At 43.5% G+C, this 20,830-nt stretch overlaps 1 protein-coding gene across 2 annotated transcripts; it reads right to left on the bottom strand.

The window, feature by feature from the left end:
- Nucleotides 1-3,222: 3,222 nt before the first annotated feature.
- SAP30 (Sin3A associated protein 30) lies at nt 3,223-10,561 on the bottom strand. 2 transcript variants are annotated; one of them, XM_051619257.1, is made up of 4 exons: nt 9,938-10,561; nt 8,267-8,389; nt 5,579-5,677; nt 3,223-3,559 (listed from the first exon to the last, which is right to left on the bottom strand). In XM_051619257.1, exons 1-4 carry the CDS (start codon nt 10,235-10,237, stop codon nt 3,437-3,439), a joined length of 645 nt encoding a protein of 214 aa, XP_051475217.1. In that variant the 5' UTR covers nt 10,238-10,561; the 3' UTR covers nt 3,223-3,436. The 2 variants fall into 2 exon arrangements, with proteins under 2 accessions (XP_051475217.1, XP_051475218.1); XM_051619258.1 differs by lacking the exon at nt 8,267-8,389.
- Between the last annotated feature and the right edge of the window lie 10,269 nt (nt 10,562-20,830).

Here is a 20,830-nt window from a genome sequence, read left to right as displayed (position 1 = left end):
CCACCTGGCTGACAGCTTTATGGAACAGGTCATAAGGGAGCGAACTCAGAAGAATGCCCTCCTTGATCTGCTGCTTGTCAACGAAGAGGATCTCATGAGTGAAGTGGAGACTGGGGATCATCTCGACCACAGTGACCACAAGGTGATTGAGTTTAAAATATCTGTTGACAAGAGGAAAACTGTTCACAAAACTTCAACACTGGACATGAGAAGAGCAGACTTCAAGCTGCTTAGGGAGCTGCTGAGTCAAGTCCCCTGGGAAAATATTTCTGCAGGTTCCGGGGTTCATGGGTGCTGGTCACTCTTTAAACATTAGGCAAAAAAGGAAGGTGTATGCCAGTGAAGCTAGGTCAGGTGATGTGGGAAGAATACAGAGATGCTGCTAACCACTGTAGGGAGAAAATTCAAGAGGCCAAAGCCCAACTGGAGTTGAAATGGGCCAGAACTGTGGGGGATAATAAAAAGAGTTTTTTCAAATACAGTAATGGCAAAAGGCATTGTAGAAACATCATTGGTCCTTTACAGGATTAGGACAGTCACCTCAACAACAGAGATACATACAAAGCAGAGGTATTTCATGCATTCTTTGCCTCTGTCTTCAATGCTGGTGACGGACCAAGTGAGCCTCAATGCCCATAACTGAAGGACCGTGACTGCAACAAGGATCAACTCTTAGCTGACCCTGAACTTGTGCGGGATCTGCTGCTACAGTTAGATCCCTGCAAGTCCATGGGGCCTGATGGGATCCATCTGAGAAACCTCAAAGAGCTGGCTGATGTCATCGATAGGCCTCTCTCTATGATTTTTGGGAAGTCCTGGGAATCTGGCGAGATCCCAGTTGACTGGAAGCTGGCTAATGCTCTTCCAGTATTCAAGAAGGATAAGAAGGAGGATCCTGGAAACTACAGTCTAGTTAGTCTAACTTCAGTGCCTGATAAAATTATGGAAAAGATTATTCTAGGAGGTATTGAAAAACACCTGGGGGACAACACAGTCATTGGTCACAGCCAGCACGGGTTCATGAAGGGAAAGTCATGCTTGTCAAACTTAAATTTCTTTTTATGACAAGGTAACTCACCTATTTGATCAAGGAAAGCCAGTGGATGTAGTATTTCTGGACTTCAGCAAGGCTTTTGATACTGTCTCTCACAGTATTCCCTTGGACAAAATGTCTAGCATACGGCTGGACAAAGAGTGACACTGAATGGGGTAACATCAGGCTGATGACCAGTCACTAGTGGGGTCCCACAGGGCTCCATCCTAGGCCCAGTCCTCTTCAACATCAATGACTTGGAGACAATACTCGAAGGAACTCTAACCAAGTTTGCTGATGATACAAAAATGGGAGGATCTGTCAACTCCCTAGAGGGCAGACAGGCCCTGCAGAGACACCTCAACAAGTTAGAGATGGGCAATCACCAAACACATGAAGTTTAACAAGGGCAAGTGCCAGATTCTGCACCTGGGACAGGGAATGAGTGGCTGGAGAACAGTGCAGCAGAGAGGAACCTGGGGGTCCTGGTTGATGGGAAACTGAAGATGAGCCAGCCAGGAGGGCCAACTATGCCCCGCGGTGCCTCAAGCACAGAGGTGATTGTCCCACTCTACTCTGCACTGGTGCAGCCTCACCTTGAGTACTGCATGCAATTTTGGGCATCACAAATCTATTGGAGAGTGTTGAAGGGAGAGTCACAAGGATGGTGAAGGGTCTGGAAGGGATGACTTATGAGGAACAGCTGAGGTCACTTGGATTATTCAGCTTGGAGAAGAGGAAGCTGAGGGGTGACCTCATTGCATTCTATGGCTTCCTCACAAGGTGAAGAGATGGGGCAGGTACAGATCTCTTTACTCCTGTGACCAATGACAGGACTAGGGGAAATGGCAGGAAGCTGAATCAGGGGAGGTTTAGGTTAGATATCAAGAAAAGGTGTTTCACCTAGAGGGTGGTTGAGCACTGGAACAAACTCCCCAGGGAAGTGGTCATAACACCAAGCCTGCCTGAGTTCAAGAAGCATTTGGGTGATGCTCTGAGGCATACAGTGTGAATCTTGGGGTGCCCTACACAGGGACAGGAGTTGGACTCAATGATCCTGATGCGTCCCTTCCAACTCAGCATATTCTATGATTCTGTAATCCTAGTTGAAGCGATACCAGCAAAGCAGCAGTTTTCAAAAACCTCATGAGATTAACACTGAGCAGATTAGACCATAAAAATATGCTTTGTCATTTTTTCTAAAATAAGAAGCTTTTCAACATCTGATAAGGTTAAGAGCTGCAACAAATGCTAACCGAACAAGCTGGAGCTGTGTCCTCCTCTGCTTTAAGATGAGGGCTCTTCTCCCTTCACCTTTCCTTCAGCCTACATGCACAGCTTAAAGGAGAAAGAAACCATATTCCATACACTTCATATTTAGACTGGCAAAACCATTAAATGACAAGACAAGAAGTCATTTAAAATATCATGTTCAACATCAAACTTTACTAAGATATTAATTTAAAAGTATTGCTGGATATTTTTCTCACATGTCACCATGAGTTTCAATTTGGTTTTGGTTGTTTGTTTTTTTTTTAAACAGACCCTGAGCTAATGCATGCAATGAAAAAGTATAGTATGACTATTAGGAGATACCATATTGACCATGCACAAACTCTGTCTTCCATCCTCCAATTAATTTCTTAGCCACAGCCCATACAGATGAATGGAAAAGCCAGCAGCTAAAGGATTTCTTACCGAGTGGAAGGATCTCTCAGCACACTAAGCCACAGCAGTTTTTTCATGGATACTTACAGCTTTGAAATTTGAGAGCTGCCTTTTTTTTTTTCTCCATTTTAATATAGGAGCAGGAAGGTCTCGGTGCTTAGCAGCACATATCCCAGAGATGACAAGATGAGTTAAAAAAAACAAAACAGTCAGACACCCCTCATCAATTTTGGTTTCCAAAGGGGAAAATCAAAATATTATATAGCTATTTCTGCCCAGCTAACAACTGGAGCTGTCATTTAAAGCCTTTTACCTTAGGAAAAGTATCTATTGCCAAGTCTGCTACAGCTTTTTTTGCCCTTTTTTTTTTTAAGGCATAGCATCATGAGAACTTGAAGTACATTCATAAATATAACCTTGGCACACTTTAATTGAAAAATATTTTAATAATATTACATCATCAGTCAAAACTTAACTATTAAGTACAAGTAACTCACTAAATAAGTTACAGACACACCCACTTGAGCAACAATATCAGTGATATTTATTTAAAATACTTTTGCTGAGGAAATTTGTTTCATAGAGATGGTTTTCAACCAAATCAGCAAGGTTATGAAAAATAAAACAGAGACAAACTCTCTGGGGAGAAAAAGTTAGAAAGAAAGCTTCTGCATATCAACAAAAACCCTCAGTCTTTTCATTTGTGGCCTGAGTTTCAGTCCCAACCTTTTCCATCTAATGAACCCCACTATCCATCTTCAGATCTGGTTTGTTCTTGTCGTTCTTCACCGAGTAGATGAAATATGTTAAGGTGTCCTTCTCATTCACTGGAATTGTCCTAAAATGGCAGCCAATTATCTATAAAAGAAGAATGCAAGGAAATTAAATAACCACCTTATATGCAGAAACTGAATATTCAGATTTAAATCAACTACATTAAAGTTGAAAAGCTTGATCTAGAAGCTTAAAAAAAAAAAAAAAAGGAAAGCTGCATTGCTTTAACAGGTAAACAGAAACTATTTTATTAAGAACCATGAACCAAATATAGCAGATTGTACCCTAATTTCCTAAGTAAAAAGTCCAGAAAAATTTCAGGGGAAAAAAAAAAGTTATCAAAACAAGCATTGGAAGTACCATTACATCTGTGTAATTACAGCTTGACTCTAAAGCAAGTAATAACTATAAACTAGCAGGAGAACTACAGTACAGAAATGAGAGGCTACTGCTCATTATTCATGCTGGGGGGGTTGTGTCTGTATTAAGTAACGTATAGAGCATCTAAGACAATAAAAGAATCTTTAAGAACTATAATTGAACTTGCAGCACTTCAAAACAGCTATCAATGAAAATTCACCATGCTGTAACCACTAAAACACTCTCTAACCAGTTCTTGAATTACTTCTGTCATTTCAGAAGTCTTTCCTTTCATCAAAATGAATACCAGCTTTAAAAAAAACAACATGCAAAATACTGTACCTGCCTGAGTCTATTCTCTGGTTTGTTGCAGAATATTTTTGTTGATTCAAATTAGCAAGTGAGAAACATGTGACTGCTCATGTAACTACCACAGGACAGAATCAAAAATGTTTAGCCTAGTTAGCAAGTTAGAAAGCTTTCTAAGCCCCACTCCCAAAAAATTCAGAGAGAGTCCTTTGAAGTGGGCTTTAAGTAACAGGTAGAGGAGTGTCTATTGTACATTAAAGCAGGCTACAAGGGATCACACGCACTGTAAGCTAAGGAAGTTCTGCAGCTAAGGCTCACAAGTACCTGCAGGTCACCCAAAGCACACAACAGAGGAAGCTTTGCCTATTTTCATCAAGCAGCATAGAAAGCATAAGCTAGTGCAAATACCTGATGAGATGTACCTAAATCAGACCCTTAGAAATGCCAGTTTTACAGAAAAAAAAACTGCTTATGTTTTTTCAAGTCACAGTCTTGTAATTCAAGAGCTAGCTGGACCTCAACTCACATACAAGAAAAAAGATGACTGATTTTACAGTCTTACTTGTAGTGGCAGTAACACTATTCTATTACAACTCAGCTTTGAGATGTGCCACACATATAAGAACCTTGCCTTTAATTCACACAGATGAAGGGAGAGAGCAACAAAACACCTGCACTGAAGTACAACTGCACAGAAGTGAAGCAAGTGCAGCTGAACCTCCCTGTTAAGAGAACATCACTGGTTCTCCCATGTATTTACATCAGCTTGCTGTAACTGCACCTTTGCAGTGCAGAATTCCCTTAAAATGACACTCACATGCAGCAGACACTCACATAGAGCTGTACTCGTACACATCTTCAGTGCCTTTAGAATTATTGATAAAAAAATGAATTTCATAAAGTTCCGTTTTTCTGATGGCAAATCCCAGTGGGACTAATTAACATAATCATCAATAGAAGCCTATATTTTTGCTTTTCATACTTTACATACACAGAAACACATAGGTTTGCATTAACTAGCTTTATAAAGCAAAGTCTGAACCTTGCTAGAACTTCACTGTCACCTCTCAGTTTCTAGTTCTTTTCAGCAGAACACTTTGGGTGGAGGCATGACTGATGCACAGACTACACACCTGTGATTCTAGGATATTTAGGAACACACAGATCATCTTACTGTTACAACACAGTATTTCATGTTTTTAAGCAGCACACACTGCTTTCAGAAGTTGAGTCTTTCCTCTGGAAAGAACTTTTACTTTTGATTTACTTGGCTCAGGAGCTGTGGCCTATGAAGGAAGCTAGATAAGCAGTTAGTTCCCTTTTGTTCTTAAAACCCAGATTACGTATGCTCTTCATGCAAGGATGACATTGTAGAGAAAATCACATGCCATAGCAAGTTGCATTTTCTATTATGGAACAAACACTTATACATACTTCAACAAGCTGTGCTTTGTTAAGGCCTGGTCTGGTCTGTAGCTTGAAGTGTCTTTTGTACCTTCGAAGTGTGTTTACTTGTAACTGATATAAATCAACCTAGAAGAAAAGGAGGGGGAGGGAGGAAAACATTTGAATGTAACTGAAAAGGATTCAGTCATTAATAGTTCACCTCTCAAAAACACTTTGGAATCTCACAGACGTGCAAGTGTAAACCATCAGCTCAGGAGGTCTCAGTTTGACAAAAAAGAAATCCAAACTCCACCCTGCACCTTCCAACAGAAAGGAGAGCAGCCCTGCTCAGTTTAAGAGCATTTTATTTTTATGAAGCATGGCTCTGTCTTCCGTTAGCTGCGGACAATGCTTGGAACTCATTATTGCACTTTAATCAGTTCTAGGTTTTTTGTTTGTTCCCCAGTTCAAGCATGATAACACAAAGCCCAGTAACAATTTTCATATAACATCTGTGAAAATGTTGTTTCTAAGGAGAACCCTACATTGTGATTTCAGCCATTAAATTTAAACAAGTTGCATGCAAGATACTGCACATCTGCACCATGAGACAGCACACACTAGAAGTGCGAAAATGTCTAGAGCACAAAGTTTTCTTGGCTTAAAGTGAGAGAACAAAACAGCTGCTCTTGCTCTCCAAACATGTCCCTGCTACATAAGCACAATGCAGGAATTACGTGCATGAGCATAGTTGTCCAAAACTATTTTTCAGCACAAGTTGACAGTTGAGAGAATTGCATAAGATCCTCTTAGGGATATAAATACACAACCTTAACCCAGTACTCCCTCAGTTTTGAATCCCATGAACTCTGATGAACAGTCACTTCTCGCAGCAACAGCTTACCCTCCCACCCTCCTTGACAATGCAAGAGAGCTTAATCAGATGACTGAGTGGAAAAGCTAGCTGAGAAAGCAGGCCAAATGAGAAATTCTGCTAGATCAGTTGCAATTACAGTAGTATACTCCAAGCTCACTACATTAAAGATTGGTTAAAGCATTCACTTCCACTTTCAATTAATTTAGCAGCTTCAACTATAGTATATTTGAAGAACAGCAGTGGTACTGCATACTTATTAACCTGGCCACACCGGATGGGATTCCCCTTGCGTGACAGAAGATGGGTATCCTTTAGTGCTCAGAAGCTTACACAGTACAAACTCCACTTCCAAAGTCAGAGTGGGCAACCCACATCCTAGAGCATCATGCAGAAGAGTAGCAGCAGCTTTCCAAGTCCTGGAAGCTACCAGTACTGCAGATGCCCCCTCCCCTCCTGTAGGAACCACTTCTAACAAGTAATGATGGTCATGACAGAGAGGGAAACAGGAGGGCCTTACAAGTTTTCAGGGGAAGGGTATTTTTTTTTCTTAGTAAACTGGATAGCAACTGAAAATAAAGAAGGTCAAGAGCCAATGGGCATCTAAGGCATACAGTAATCACATGGGATAAACATACTGCCATTGTCCAAACAGCCAGCTGAAACTCCTCAATAATACTTCCCAGGCAGTTTTCTTTCCAGCGGTAGTACAAGAACAAAAAAGGTTGCTTTATTGTTCTAGAGATATCCATCAGTTGTAACATGTTTTATAATTCTCACATGACAAAACAAAACAGGCCTGCAGGAGAGCTGTAACTGCCACTGTGCCAGACTGCTACCTGAAGCCACACAGAACTTCCTAAGAAGCTATCCCACATATTGAACAGACAAACATACCAATCCTCTAAAATCTTCTTAGCCAGAGCCTTCAGACAGGAGCCTTTAGGCAAGGGCTCTTGCACAAAGTGTCATCACTTATGCTGCTGGTATCTGCAGACGCTGACCATAAAGATGCCATTAACACTTGCAGAACAATTTCTGAAGAATGCTTAAAAACAATCCCTCCTAGAAGTGAACAGGTAGGCATGACACCCTCTGCTTAAAATTAACACACTGAACACCACCTGCCAGGCTGTAGCAGAAATAATCCAAAGGACATGTAAGAAAAAGAGCCTTAGGTGCAGTCACTCCCACTACACTATGCAAAAGCTTTGAAGGCTGCAGTTCACTTTTACAATGGGTGAGGTTTCACTGGTCTGCAGTGGAGAAAATGGGTCAGAAAAGCACCATCCTTCTCCACTCCTTTCTAGCACAGCTCCCTGAGCATCTTCTCCCTCAACAAGTGATAAATCCAAAGAACTACCATCATTAAACTTTCCTCATTAGACTAAGGCAACAGAGTAACTGCAAGAGCCATCTGCAACACATTTAGCACAGACGGAAAGGATCGGAAGGATGGGGCAGCGAAGCATTTATATCCCAAGTCCTATGTGCAATTCCCTTCAAGTTGTCAGCTTCTGCAGAAGACAGTTTGCTGATCTGTAGCAAAGCATCTCCCTGGAGAGGAAGGACTAAGAAGGAGAAAGTTCAAAACAGCAATTTTCTGAGAAAACCAGCGGACACTTAAAAATAAACTGGAGGATCCTGTTAATTCTATTCTGAACAATTAATACAGAAAAAACAACACAAAATTAAGTTAGTTTTTGTTATATTAAGAATTGAGTGAATCAAGAGTCTTCCCTTTCCTACACAACCTCAAGTAAGGAGAGTTGTAAGAATGGGAAGTGGTATCTGGGCAGACTTGGTAGTCCCTAAGAAAAAGCTTAACTCAACAATTAGCAAAAAACCAACTATTTAACTACCTCTGGGGTGTCGATGTCTTGCACTGGTGAGTCACCATCATCATCGCTGCCTTTCCTCTTTCTTCTGTTTCTCACACTCTGAATTAAGTTTTTGTGGAAGTCACAAATATACAGATGTCTTGCCTGGAAGAGTAATACAGTGTCTTTCCATCAAATCCACATAAATCTCCCAGACTTATGACATAAATGCACGTACAGAGACAAGCCTTCAGCAACCAAAGTCACATTAACCGAGCTGAGGAAGGTTTTCTACTGGATCCTTCTAAATAAAGAAAGTGCTGTACTACAGATCGCTGCCACCGGCTCGGCCCAGAGGACGCTGAAGTGCTGCCACCGACTGATTCAGCAGTAACAGACTGCAGAGACACAGGAGAACAGCCCTCCCTCCAGCCACTCACAGCTATTCAGGGATCGGGAAGCAAACAAACAAGCTTTCGGTTGTTCTTTGGAAGGCAAAAAGCAGGCTCTCCTTTCACCCTGGCTCTCGTTCCCCATCTGTATCCTCCTCTCGTTGTTTTTTTACTTTCACTACCTAGGCGAGGTCAAGCGATACACTTTTTTTTTTTTTTTTTTAATTATTAAAAGTTTCCCTTTGTACGGATTAGCATGCTTTGGGAGAATGGCAGAAGTCATCTACGGGTAACAACCCTGAATGTCAGGAGTTCTGCGCTCTAATGACCATGAAAGCCCGGAGCTGCGTTTAGGGGACCACGCTTGCTGGGGTAGGAACCCCTGGGTCGAAGTGAGGTATTGCGGAGGTCTCTAGGGGCGCATGGGCTGGAGGGGGGGGGGGCTGTGGGGGACCCTCAGGGCGTACAGAACCGGGGCGGAGGGCTGCAGGGCTCCCTCGGGGCGCACGGAGTTCTGACCGAGCGCAGAGCAGTCCAGCCTGCTGCCGCGCATTTTAAGCTGCTTTGCCCCGGCGCCAAGAAACCCTCCTGCGGTACTGGGCGAGGGCAGGCAGCCCTCCGAAACGCCCAGGCAGTTCGTGCCGCAGGCGGGCGGACAGGTCTCCCCGCCTCCCGCGCCGGTGGCGGGTCGGGGTTCGCTCCAGCAGCCCGGCCGAGCAGCGCCGAGCCGCGCCCGATGGCTGCCGAGCGGAAGATACAGTGGCAAGGGGAAACGTGCAACATTGCAACACGAGGCGGAGCAGCCGAGCGCTGCCCTCGCCAGGAACAGACATAATCTAGCGCGGCGGGAGCCATGCAGCTCCGCTCCGGGGAGGAGCCGCGCTTCCCGGCCACGCTTCTTCCCACTTCAGCTACACAGAGGGGACACGCAGCCGGCGTCCGCGGCTCTTGAGGGGTGGAAAGGGGCCCTAGACTCAAGGAGGAAGGGAGGACGATCTCCCCCGCCTCTCCTGAAGAGGGAGAGCACTTTCAGGCCGTCCTCATGTAGCGGCAGCCAAACTCCACCGTGCTACGGAAGGGGGTGGGGAAGAGGAAACAACACTTCCCCGCCGTCAAAAAAATCCCTAAACTTTATTAAAAGCCCCGAAACCAACCAAGCCATTGGCGAAGCCGGCCGGTGCAGAGCGGGGCTGGGGACGGACACGCCGCCGGTGCCCGGGCACGCACCGTCGGGACCTGCCGGCAGCTTTTGTCTGCCTGCCCCGCCGGCGGCGAGGGGACGGCGGTAGCCCCGTCTGTGTCCGCCCCTCCCGGGACTTACGCTCTTGTCCAGCTCGATCTTCACCTTCTTCTGCGAGATGCTCTTCTGGATCCGCTTGCTGAAGCTGGCGTTGCCGGCGGCGCGGCCGCACCGCTCCCCTTCCTCCCGCAGGCAGCACAGCTGCCCAGCCCCGGGGCCGCCCGCACTCCCGGCGCCTGCCGAGCCCGCGGCAGCGGCCGGAGCCAGCCCCGGCGGCGCTGGCGGTACCTCTACGGCGGAGCCCGCATTGCTCACCACCGCGACGGTAGCGGCGGGGTCCGCCCCGCGCTGGGTCACCTCCTCGGCGACGAAGCCGTTCATAGCCGGCGCCACCTCCTCAGCCAGCGGGAAGCCCGGGGGAGGTCGGCAGGATCCCGCGCCGCACTAAACTTCCCCGACGAGACGCCGCGGCCCGGCGGGGCGCTCCTCCGCTGCCTGCCCGCCTCCCCTCAGCGGCGGCACCGGGACGCAAGCCCGCCCTCGAGGGCGATCAGTCCGCAAAGACGCGGGAAAGACCTGAGCGCCGGCTGCCACGGTCCGAGCACGGCGGCTACTGGAGCGGCGGCGCCCCGCGGGCCGCCCCACTTCCTCCTTTCCCCCCTGTCATGTGGAGAGTCTTCAGCTGTTTCCTATGTAACAACAGCAACCTGCCCGCCGCGCCGCCCCGCCCCGCCGCGCATGCCGGGGCCCCCGCCGCGGGGCGCCACGGGAAATGTAGTTCTCAGTCCACGCCCCCTCGGCGGCGGACGCGGCGGGAGAACTACAGCTCCCGAGGTGCACCGCGGCGGCGGCGGGAGTGCGGGTGGGGGGCTCGGCGTGCCGCTCTGCGGCGCTCAGGCCGGAGCTGCCGTCCCGCAGTGGCGGCAGCGGGAGCCGCTCCTCCTGCCCCCTGCGGCCTTGGGCTGCGCCCCCGTTCCCCCGCCGCCAGGAGGCCGGGCTCACCGGGCTGCAGCAACGGCTCAGCCCACTTTTAAAAGGCCCCGTCCCTCCCTCCCCTCGTCGCTCCGCCCCGGCGGCGCGGCCGTTGGGATTTGAAAGGCAGCCGGGCGGCGGCGGCGCTCAGCCCTGCGGGGGCGGAGGCGGGAAGGCGAGGCCGGCGCGGGGCAGCAGGAGGAGGCCGGGCGGCCCTGCAGAAAGCGCGGCGGGTGGGCGGCACCTGCCCCGGGGGCACGGCTCGTTGCCGCTCGCACGGCCGAGCGTGTAGCCGCGCGGCAGCCAGAACACGTCCCGGCGCCCACGCTTCCTCTGCCCTGTCCCCGCGGCGCCCCCCGCCTCGCCAGGGGCGCCCCCGCCTTCACTTTTTCTGGCTGTAACGTCTCAGGCTCGGACTGCCGGCTTAGGACTTCCTACGAGTTGATTTTTTCCTCTGCCTTCCATCTCGGTCTTGTCCCTCCGCGCCTCGCTGCCTCCTTCCCTTTGCCCTCCTGTCAGCCACGGCTGTAGAGCGGGTCCCACCGCTCGGAGGGAGCGAGCGGGTCCCGGTCCCGCCCCGGCGGCGGGAGGGAGGCAGGGAGGGAGCTCCCTGCGATTCTCTGCGCTGCCGCCGCCGGGGTTTCTCCGGACCGGGACCCGCGGAAGCTCGGTCCTTTGTTAAAACTGTTTTTACCGCACGTGTCATCAGGGGTCCGTCTCGCGTGCCTTCAGTGAAGATCTTTGAAGACAAAGACGACTTGCAGCGCGACGTTCCAGTTTAGTAATTGAAAAGGACTTTTCACTAATAAAGGTGACTTTAACGACCAGAAAAAGACTGAGAATGCTGAGCTATTTCCTCTAGTGATGACCGGACCTTGCTGTGCATACGACTAGCTAAAATAGATACTGTGAAAATACTTGATCAAAGCCATTATTTTTAGTTTCGAGACTTTACAAAACTACGCACGAGATGCATTTGCATTAAACCCTTAATAGTTCCGCAGTCGACAGCAGAGCTGCAGAAGCAGCAAGCTTTGACCTACTATTTTTCAAGTCCGTGCAAAGCACATATAATGAAGGGTGAGGTTTTGCTTTCCTTTTGAACTGCCGTGAATAGTCCTTTAAACCTCAGAAACGGCATCCGAGCTGACCCGTACTCAAAGCGTTAATGATTTAATCACTGAAATATTCGACCGTATCGCTTGCCATGTGTTTCCAGCTTGCAGGAGGAGAGGAGTAGCGGGGAGACTGCTGAATGATTCAAAGAGACACAGATCCTGCGTAAGCCAAAGTTCTGCCTGAGCCGGGGAACGCGATTATAGCGCAGTTTCAGTTTGCGCTGCAGATGGCTCCTTAATCTGATTGCATAACCTGGCATTAGAGAATAAGGGTCAGTCCCACTTCATGCTCTGCACAGCCACAAGTGAATGAAGGATACAGTAACTGGAGCTGAGCGTAGTCACAGACAGCAGCTACCTTACCAATAAGGCACGTTTCAGTGGTTACAGAGGGGAATTGGATAAGACTTGGAAAAAATACCAAACCCCATTTTGTTACCAACCAAGTTGAAGACTACATGAAGTGCCTGGGTTTAATTCCACACTCTGCCCTTGCATCATCTCAGGCAACAGATGTTTAACTCACCATTTGATTTTTTATTGTGATTTCCCACTTTAAAAAAGAGTAACTGTTAAAGAAATTAAATACCAATAACCATGACAGCAGGCCTTAAAGCAGAACATAGGAAGCACAAGCTGGGAAAAGTGGGACAAGGGTGAGTTCCAGGAATTCTTCAGTGGGAATGTGGATCATGAGTAGCCGTTTCTGGATTCTAAGGCTATGTCTTTTGAGGTCCGTTTTATTTCTTCAGGTGGACTTGACCTTACTGTGAGCATAAAATACATCAGGCAGGGTTTGGCTGCTGTGATTTTGTATAGTGGAAAGGTCACTTGAAAAAGAAACATTTTAAATATGTTTCTGATTCTCTTACTGTAGTTTGTGAGCATTTAAGGGCCTGATTATGTTACCCAGACATGCTTGCCAATATGTTAGTTTATAAGAGGAATTTCAGGTAAAGTAGTGTCATAGTTTCATTATCAGATCATGGTAAGACAATAGTGGTCAGATAGACAGTTCAGCTTCTGCCCTAAACTGCTCATTTTCACACCTGTGCCCTGTTCTTTTGTGCCTATAAAAACATTTCTATGGCTGCATGGCACACTGGATTGGGTTACAACTAGACCAGCAACAAGGAAATCAGTTAAATTTAACCGTGATCAGCTTTACCATTCAGTTGCATGATGTACCAGCACACAGGAAGGTCCAGTGGAAGGGCAGGACCATGTGACCAGCACAGAGGGATGACCACCTCATTTGGTATGAACACCTGCTTACAGTAACAAAGAAATCATGTCACTTTTAATTTTGCATCATATGTGGGATCAAAAAATACAAAGAGCTGCAGCTAGATGGGATTATCAGGCAGTCTGAAGCTCACTACAGGATAGATTTACAAACTTTCACGAAGCTCGGGCCCTGAGAAATTAAAAAAAAAATCATTGTAAGTATGTCACCTAAAATTATGATTTTATAATGTAAACTGTAGTAATGGTTTGTAGAAGCATTCAGATATAACTAAAGCATATATAAGAAGAGATTTTAAATAGACATAAAACATGCAACAGTACACTGATTAGAGTAAAGCTTCAAAAATTAAATCAGTCCAAAGGAAATGGCAGCAACTCTGTACATGAGACTTCACAAGCACTTACGGGCCACACACACAAGCAGAGATGAATTGGAAGGCAGCAGTAACCTACATTCCTCATAGGTGCCAAAAACACAGCAGGGCATGTAAGTGGCATGCAGAAGGAGTAAGAGCTACAGCATCTTGGAAAGTATGCCTGAATTTGCAGCTCCCAGGCTCTAAAATCAGCAGGTGTCATTGGCCTCTCCTGGCACCAAGGCGGGCCAGGTGCAGGTGAGAGCTGAGCAGCTTATGTCTCTCTGAGATGCCATATGCCCCAGCTCCTGTTAGCTTTTGACTGATGTGTTTTGTAATTTGAGAAAGAAGAATGGTAATCGGACATATCACCTTGGATATACACGCAAGCAACTGCAAACACATTATTAGTAATTAATCTTGGAAAGGAAATGTGGCTTGTAACTCCACATACATCTTTATGATAAGGTTCAACTTTCCCTTTCCCAATAGGTACCATTAATCTGAAGTCTAAGTGTACTTTAGTGTGTTTGATTGAAATTGTCCTGTTAGTAAATGGAATAATAAATAAAACTATTGGTATACATGTTTTGGCTTCTATTTCAATGAAAAATAGATTCCTTTAAAATACACTTAAAATTCTGCAAATTCCACCACATACCCTGGTGTTTTTGATAAAAGAGCAACTGGCTGTGATAAAGAAGAGTGACCAAATCTCTCCTTCCCTATTTGAAACAAGTCCCATTCTTTTTATGTGCTCTCCTTTCTCTGATCTTTGAATCTCTGATTTTCTCTACCCACTTCAGCACCAACTAACCCTCCTATTGCCTGTTGCTTTAACTAAAATAGTGCAAAACTGGTATTTCTAGGTCTTTGAGTAATGCAGCTGAAGCCAATGTTATTTTTTTAAGTATTCTGCCTTGTGCAATGGACCCTAAGGGTGTATGAAAGCCTTTATGTAACAAAGGCTTTTATGAAAAGATTTAAAGTGGTAAATAGGGTCCAAAAATAAACATCATGTTTTAAGAATAATCTAGGTGTTACGGGATTAAAACTGGTAAGCCTGTGTACTGTTAAAGCTTTAAAGATTTGTAATACATGCCCCTTAACAGTTTGTGCCAATTCACTTTCGCAGTAAGCCATTTGTTACAGGAGGCATCAAAGGACTTTCTGCTAGGTGGCTTCATCCTTAAAGTGCAAAAATAGAGAAATGTTGATATAGAAGCTTTAGATGTTCTTTGTTGAATGTACGTGACAAATGGTTTGTTGGGGGACTCAAAGACACCTACTTCTGGTTCACAAAGCAGTGGTAAGTGCTGCATAAGGCCATTTGAAATACCTCAAACACAACAACTGCACAGAGGCAAAAAGAGAGAAGCCAACCTCCAGCTTTGCATTGAGGTACCCACTAGGTTGCAAAACCCCTTCTCCTCACAGGCCTCCACTCAGCCAAGTTAGAAGTGCACATCCATCTGCTTCCTTCAGTCACTGCTTCACCCAACATTTATCCATCCGGGTTGCTTGGATTAATGCTTGGTTTCTCATTGTATTAGATCTCCCAGTCAGAAAAAGACCCAACAAAACCATCATTAGAGCTTCTCTGAAATGTAATGCAACTATCTGGAACACATAGTGAAAAAGTGTCACCCTGGAGGTTTTGTTTAGTAACACAATACAAATATAATTATTAGTAATAAGCAATATTTGTAATATATTGCTTAAGAGTTACTTTTTAATCCCTTGGAAATATATAAATAAATAATAATTGAAATAAAGCTGAGCAAGCTTTTTAAGTAAGAGAAACACTACAGTATCTTTTCAGCAAATTTTGCTGCTCTCAAATGCCCTCCTGATACCACAAAAAAAGCCCTGAATACTCTTTGCTACATTCTTACATTTTGTGAACCACTCTTTTCTGCTCATAGATAGTCAGATTTGACACTGTCTTTAATCACTCACTTCTTGCTTTGAATAGTGCATATCACACAATCTTTGCAGTTTTGTCAGAGGATCCTAGAAACTACAGGGCTCCTTTGCATCATGTCCTCTTCTGATACTGATTCATTTTACAGAAGGGAAAATGGGAAACTCCTGTATTCCTGAAGACTTCCAGCACCCTTGTCTTTGCAGTACAGTTAAAAGCATCTCTAGGTCTGACTTGGCTCTTGTTGAAATTAACAGCAGGTTTTAAGTGCCCCCTGGGAGCAGGCGAGCAGCGATTCCTCCACCCAAGTCCAGAATGCATTGTTTAGGACTTTAGAAGGAACTTGGACTTCCTCACTAAAAGCAAGATAGAGCCTGATACTTATGCAGACATTTTTTATAAAAATAAAATGAGTAAAATTACTTGAGTTAAGAGTTTAAATATTTTCCTGACTTCCTGCAGAGCTCATTCTGAGTAAAAGACATAGGCTTATGCTCCAACAAACTCGAGTATAATGATAATTTTGAAATGCAGGGTTGCTTTTTTTGCTGATTTAATTGACAAATACCTTAACTGTAAAATATTATGGGCAAAGGATCTGATAAAAGGTTTTGCAATTTTTTTCACAAAAATTGGACACTAGGCAGAACAGACCCAGTTTCCTACCTTTGGATAGTACCTACTGCCAGCATTCATTCCAAATACAGCAACTAATCAAAAGCACTGCTTATTGAGTAGATACTGACATTCATGTTTAATGTTCTTCAAACATCAGCTCCCTTACTTGAAACATTACATTAGAGTCTCAGCTTCCATATTGACCAAGCTTCTAGACTTTACAGTCGCAAAGGTAAATCTGGTCAAAACATATCCTAAAGCATAGAACACAAAAAGAGACCCCAAACCTCCAGTTTCAAGATTATGATTTTTAAAAAGATATGGTTTTAGAAGTTTTTTCTTATCCAAGTGTTTGGTTGCTAATATTTATTAACATAATAAAAAACTCAGATGAGGCCCAATTCTGCTATTACAGCTATCCACAGGATGAAAATACTCTCACCTTGTAAACTATTTCAGTATTAGAAAAATAATAATTTATATATTTTACCTCTTAACTTTAACTTCTGTTATTATCTATGTTTCTAGTTAAAGAAACCCATTAAAGTTTGTTCCAAAATGAATTATATCATTACAAAGCAAATTTTTAACTACTAGAAAAAGAAAATGGGGATTTTGTGCTTTTAGTATTACATATTGCAATAATTTAACAACATTAAAATGCTAATCATTACTATAAAATGTAGTGACATAAAATTGCATATCATGATCAAGCCTACAAACTGGAGTGTATTCACCAAGACGGTTTCATCTCTTAAATGTTTATGCTGAAGTTGAAAGTTTACAGGTTCTAAGGATATTTTTTTTTCAACTTTTAAAAATCTGGGAAAGAAATGCTTTGGGCTGCACTTCAGTTTCTTATTAACTTGGAATAAGCCAGCCTTTCTTTGAAAGGGAACAATTCTATTTGACTTGAGCTTTCCTTGTTTTTTTTTTTTTGTTCAAATGCACTACTGTACCATTCCCTATTTCTTTTTTAATTCGTAGTAGGTGTTTATCCCTGTCAGTGCCTAGGGTGTTTCACACATGGCCACACTAAGTTATAAGGATTAATCATAGGCCCAAGGGTTTATTATCAACTTCCTTAAGATTGTTTTGGTTTTTTTCCCCACAAGAGCTGGGGCTGTGGAGTAGAAGCACTAGCTTTTGGCTGGTATTATAGACAAATGCATTTTCCAGTAGCATAAGATCTCTGAAACAACCTTCCTTGTGAAACACTTAATAAGATAGAGTAGGGTATACAACGGGATCTTCTAAAGAAACTATACTTTTTCCATCAGTGGCTGGAAAATCCCACAGAATCCATGACTAAAACTGAGACTGATTAATCAACAATTTCACAATTTCCTGAGCATTTTATTTCTAGTCTCAGATTACCTGTGCATCCTGTGATCATTTCCACAACACATGTGACAGCACTATTTGCCAGACATGAGGAGAAATTAATTATTCTACTATAACAACATCTACATTAGCAACAGCACAGGACGTACTCCATGTGAGCAAAACTTGAGACTCATTTAAGTTTAACAAGACCCACTGAAATTCATTTAAATTTTCCACTACCTGGACCCAAGGCCAACATGTTGATAAGTGTTACGTTATCAGCCTAACCTGCTTCTCTCTTCAGGCTGTGGAGACAGGAAAGCACAATTCCTCTTTCCTCTCATGGCCCATGGGGCACACAGCCTTGTTTTTTTGAATTTCTGGCCCTTACAGCTGCAGAAGACAAATGGCCCTTAGAAGGGACAAGGTACAAAGAGAATGATCTGGTTTGCTTTGTAGAAGTTTCAACATTTGTAAGTAACAGTGGGTTGGCACATACTTAACTGTGGCAGCAGTGAGCACCAGCAGCTAACCTCAAGTGCGTGCTTGGACCATTCAGGAGACGGACAGTGATTACAGCCTCTTCAGATCTGCTCACTGGATGTTGCACCTCCAGGGCCAGACAACCCTTTGTCTTACTGCTTAGGAGAAAAAAAAAAATATCCTGAAACTGTGCTCTCCAATTCTCAAACGAAACAACAATTTTCTTAGTAATTACATTTTATTTCTTAAGTAATGTATAAATTTCAGGTAAAGTACAAATTGCAAGAGTTTAGGGGCTGGGGACAGAAGGATAGAAACTTTTTTTCCCATTTAAACTGATACAATAGTGTAAATTAAAGCTATCCACCTTTTAAAGCCCCTCTAAGCTGCATGTGAAACTATCTAATGGATGAACAAAGGCAAATTTTTGTTTTCTTTTAATACCTGTAAAAAGGGATTAACAATATAGCAAAATATAAAGGAGGTCTATTGAGATCTCCAGGGAAAAAGTGTTACATGGTTATTGCTTTGAATGTAAATAAGAAAGTAAATGAAAGTGAGGTCTAGGAATAGAAAAATAAAAGAGAAAAAGCACGTTTACCCAATGTAAGTGGGAAAAAGTTTTTGTCAAATTAAGATTGCAAAAGTACAGTTAACACTTATTGTCACCAGGAACAGCTGGTGTTCCTAATATTATCTGCATTAGTACAGCAAGAGATTTGTTGTATTTATTTCCTATCATATGACTGCTGCAGTTCAGTCTCTGCTTTGCAGCTGTCACAAGTAGTATCTAATGTAGGCTGCTTTTGTTTTAGGTATTTGGTACACAGCACAAAGTCAAAACAAGTTCCTGAGCTTTCACACTAAACCAGCCTGGTGTTAACACTATGCTGTTTGCCTATGAGCTGCGTAACTGGTTATGCAGGCTTTACAGTAGCAAATACAGCAAAACTGTAATGTTTAAAGGGTAAATACATTTTATTTGTATAAAATACATATTATTTGCACATTATGTAACAACAGAAAAAAATGGGAAAAGTTCTAATATATTATCTTAATATATCAAATATTTAAGATACTTAAAGAAATATCCTTTTTGCAAGCCTCTGGGCAGCTGCAGTTACATACATATTTATCAGAGTACAAAGAAAAACTGCTTATAACAAACACTACAGTAAAATGTTTTATTTAGCATTTAGGTAAGCATTAGCATAGGTAGTTCTGGTTTTCGCTTTTCATCCTAAAACTCCTACCATGTATCTAGTATGAGATTCTTGCATGAAATAAGTAAAAAAACATACTTGCTGTCTGTAGACTTCATAACTCACACTAAAAGTATTTTTATTAAAGCAGTGACCTATGTAAATGCTTTGTGTCTTGGATTTTAATCTTTTCCTCTGAGGAAAAAAAAAAATCAATTAAAGCTATATTTCCTTTTTCTTTCAACATCCTGCTTTACTATTAGTGAAGTTAGGTGACATTAAAATCCAGAGCAGCTGTAACTCGCTTTCAGTATTCTTCTGGTAAACACTGACTTCTTGAGTCCATAAGTGAGACCCATTCAGCACTAATCAATCTAGAACGATCACCTCTCACAGCAGAATTCTATTGCTATTAAGACTACATTAAGGCATATTCCATACAGCAATCTGGTTAACAGCAGAGTCTTTGTGGAGAGACAGTGGAGCTTCTGAATCCAGCTGACTGAATTAAAACTGACAGTGTGTCACCATATAATATACTTATGCCAGAATGAAAGTTTGGTCAGAGTTAAGGCCATGCAACTGTAGTTTGCAATTTCCTCAGCTGAATGGTATCTGCTTCAATGGATCCGCTGATGGAAACAAACAAAAGATCTTTGTTACTTTCTTCCCTTGCTTTGTCCACACAGACACGAGTATCCAGAAAAGCTGTAGAAGCCACCCACAGAAGCCAAGAGGTACAGCATGCGATAAAGCATTATCACTCCAATCACACACTTTTTTCATCCACAGCATACTTTAAATCAGTTTCTCAGCTCTGTAACCTGGTCTCACCCACCTGGTCTTTTCTCTCCTTTTTACCCAGCATTTCTAGGCACTACATTGTTTATCTCTCCTCACAGGCAGTTTACTGAAGATTAAGTGAAGTTAACAATAGCACCCAAAATTGTAATTGTGAAGCAGATTAGAAACTCAAAAGGGCTCGAAGCCAGGGAGCTATAAAACTTAAGTCATTTCATGAGCTGAATTACTCAAGCAGAAATAAGCTTCAGGTCCTGGAGTTTATGCTTCTTCCCCACAACTGTCATCCACATGTGGTTAATAAATTAACCACGCAGACCGACCGAAGTCAATGCTGCATAGATCACTGCTTTGGAAGAGTAACAATGATTGAATCTCTTGAGACAGAATTTGTGGTTTTGTCTGAAAAGGAACAGCGTGGTGTAATGAAAAAACAGTGACAGCTCTTTGTGGAACCAGGCGCACAGAGAAGCACTTTTCCAGGCACGAGGGTGCTGGGAGGAAGGCACAGCTTTGGGATTGACAAGTTTCTAACATCGGCATTCTTGCATGGAGCTTTCAGCATTGGCAATGCTGTGGAAAGCTTCCAGTATCATATTCAAGCATGGAAAATTTTCAATACTGCCTTCCTTGTTGGAGAACAGACAGATGTAAAGAGCACAACTGTTTTATTTCTTATGGTGCCCTATGTAACATGACGTTGCATGACATAACCCTCTGTGCGTACATTTAATTATACAAAAGCTTTCTTATTCAGAGTAGATAATATATCTTTAAAAGAACAAAGAACCTAATTTATTTCTTTAAACATTTAATTAAATAATTTGAAAGGCAGGTCTCTTTTTTACCCTATAGCAGTAATTACACTTTCTCACCCTACCTGCTTTTCCACAATCATTTTCTTCCTGTTCTTCGAACAGATATGA

The sequence above is a fragment of the Apus apus genome, chromosome 4 (genome assembly GCF_020740795.1).
Source record: "Apus apus isolate bApuApu2 chromosome 4, bApuApu2.pri.cur, whole genome shotgun sequence".
NCBI classification, from domain to species: domain Eukaryota; kingdom Metazoa; phylum Chordata; class Aves; order Apodiformes; family Apodidae; genus Apus; species Apus apus.
This window is presented reverse-complemented; position numbering and strand designations above follow the sequence as displayed.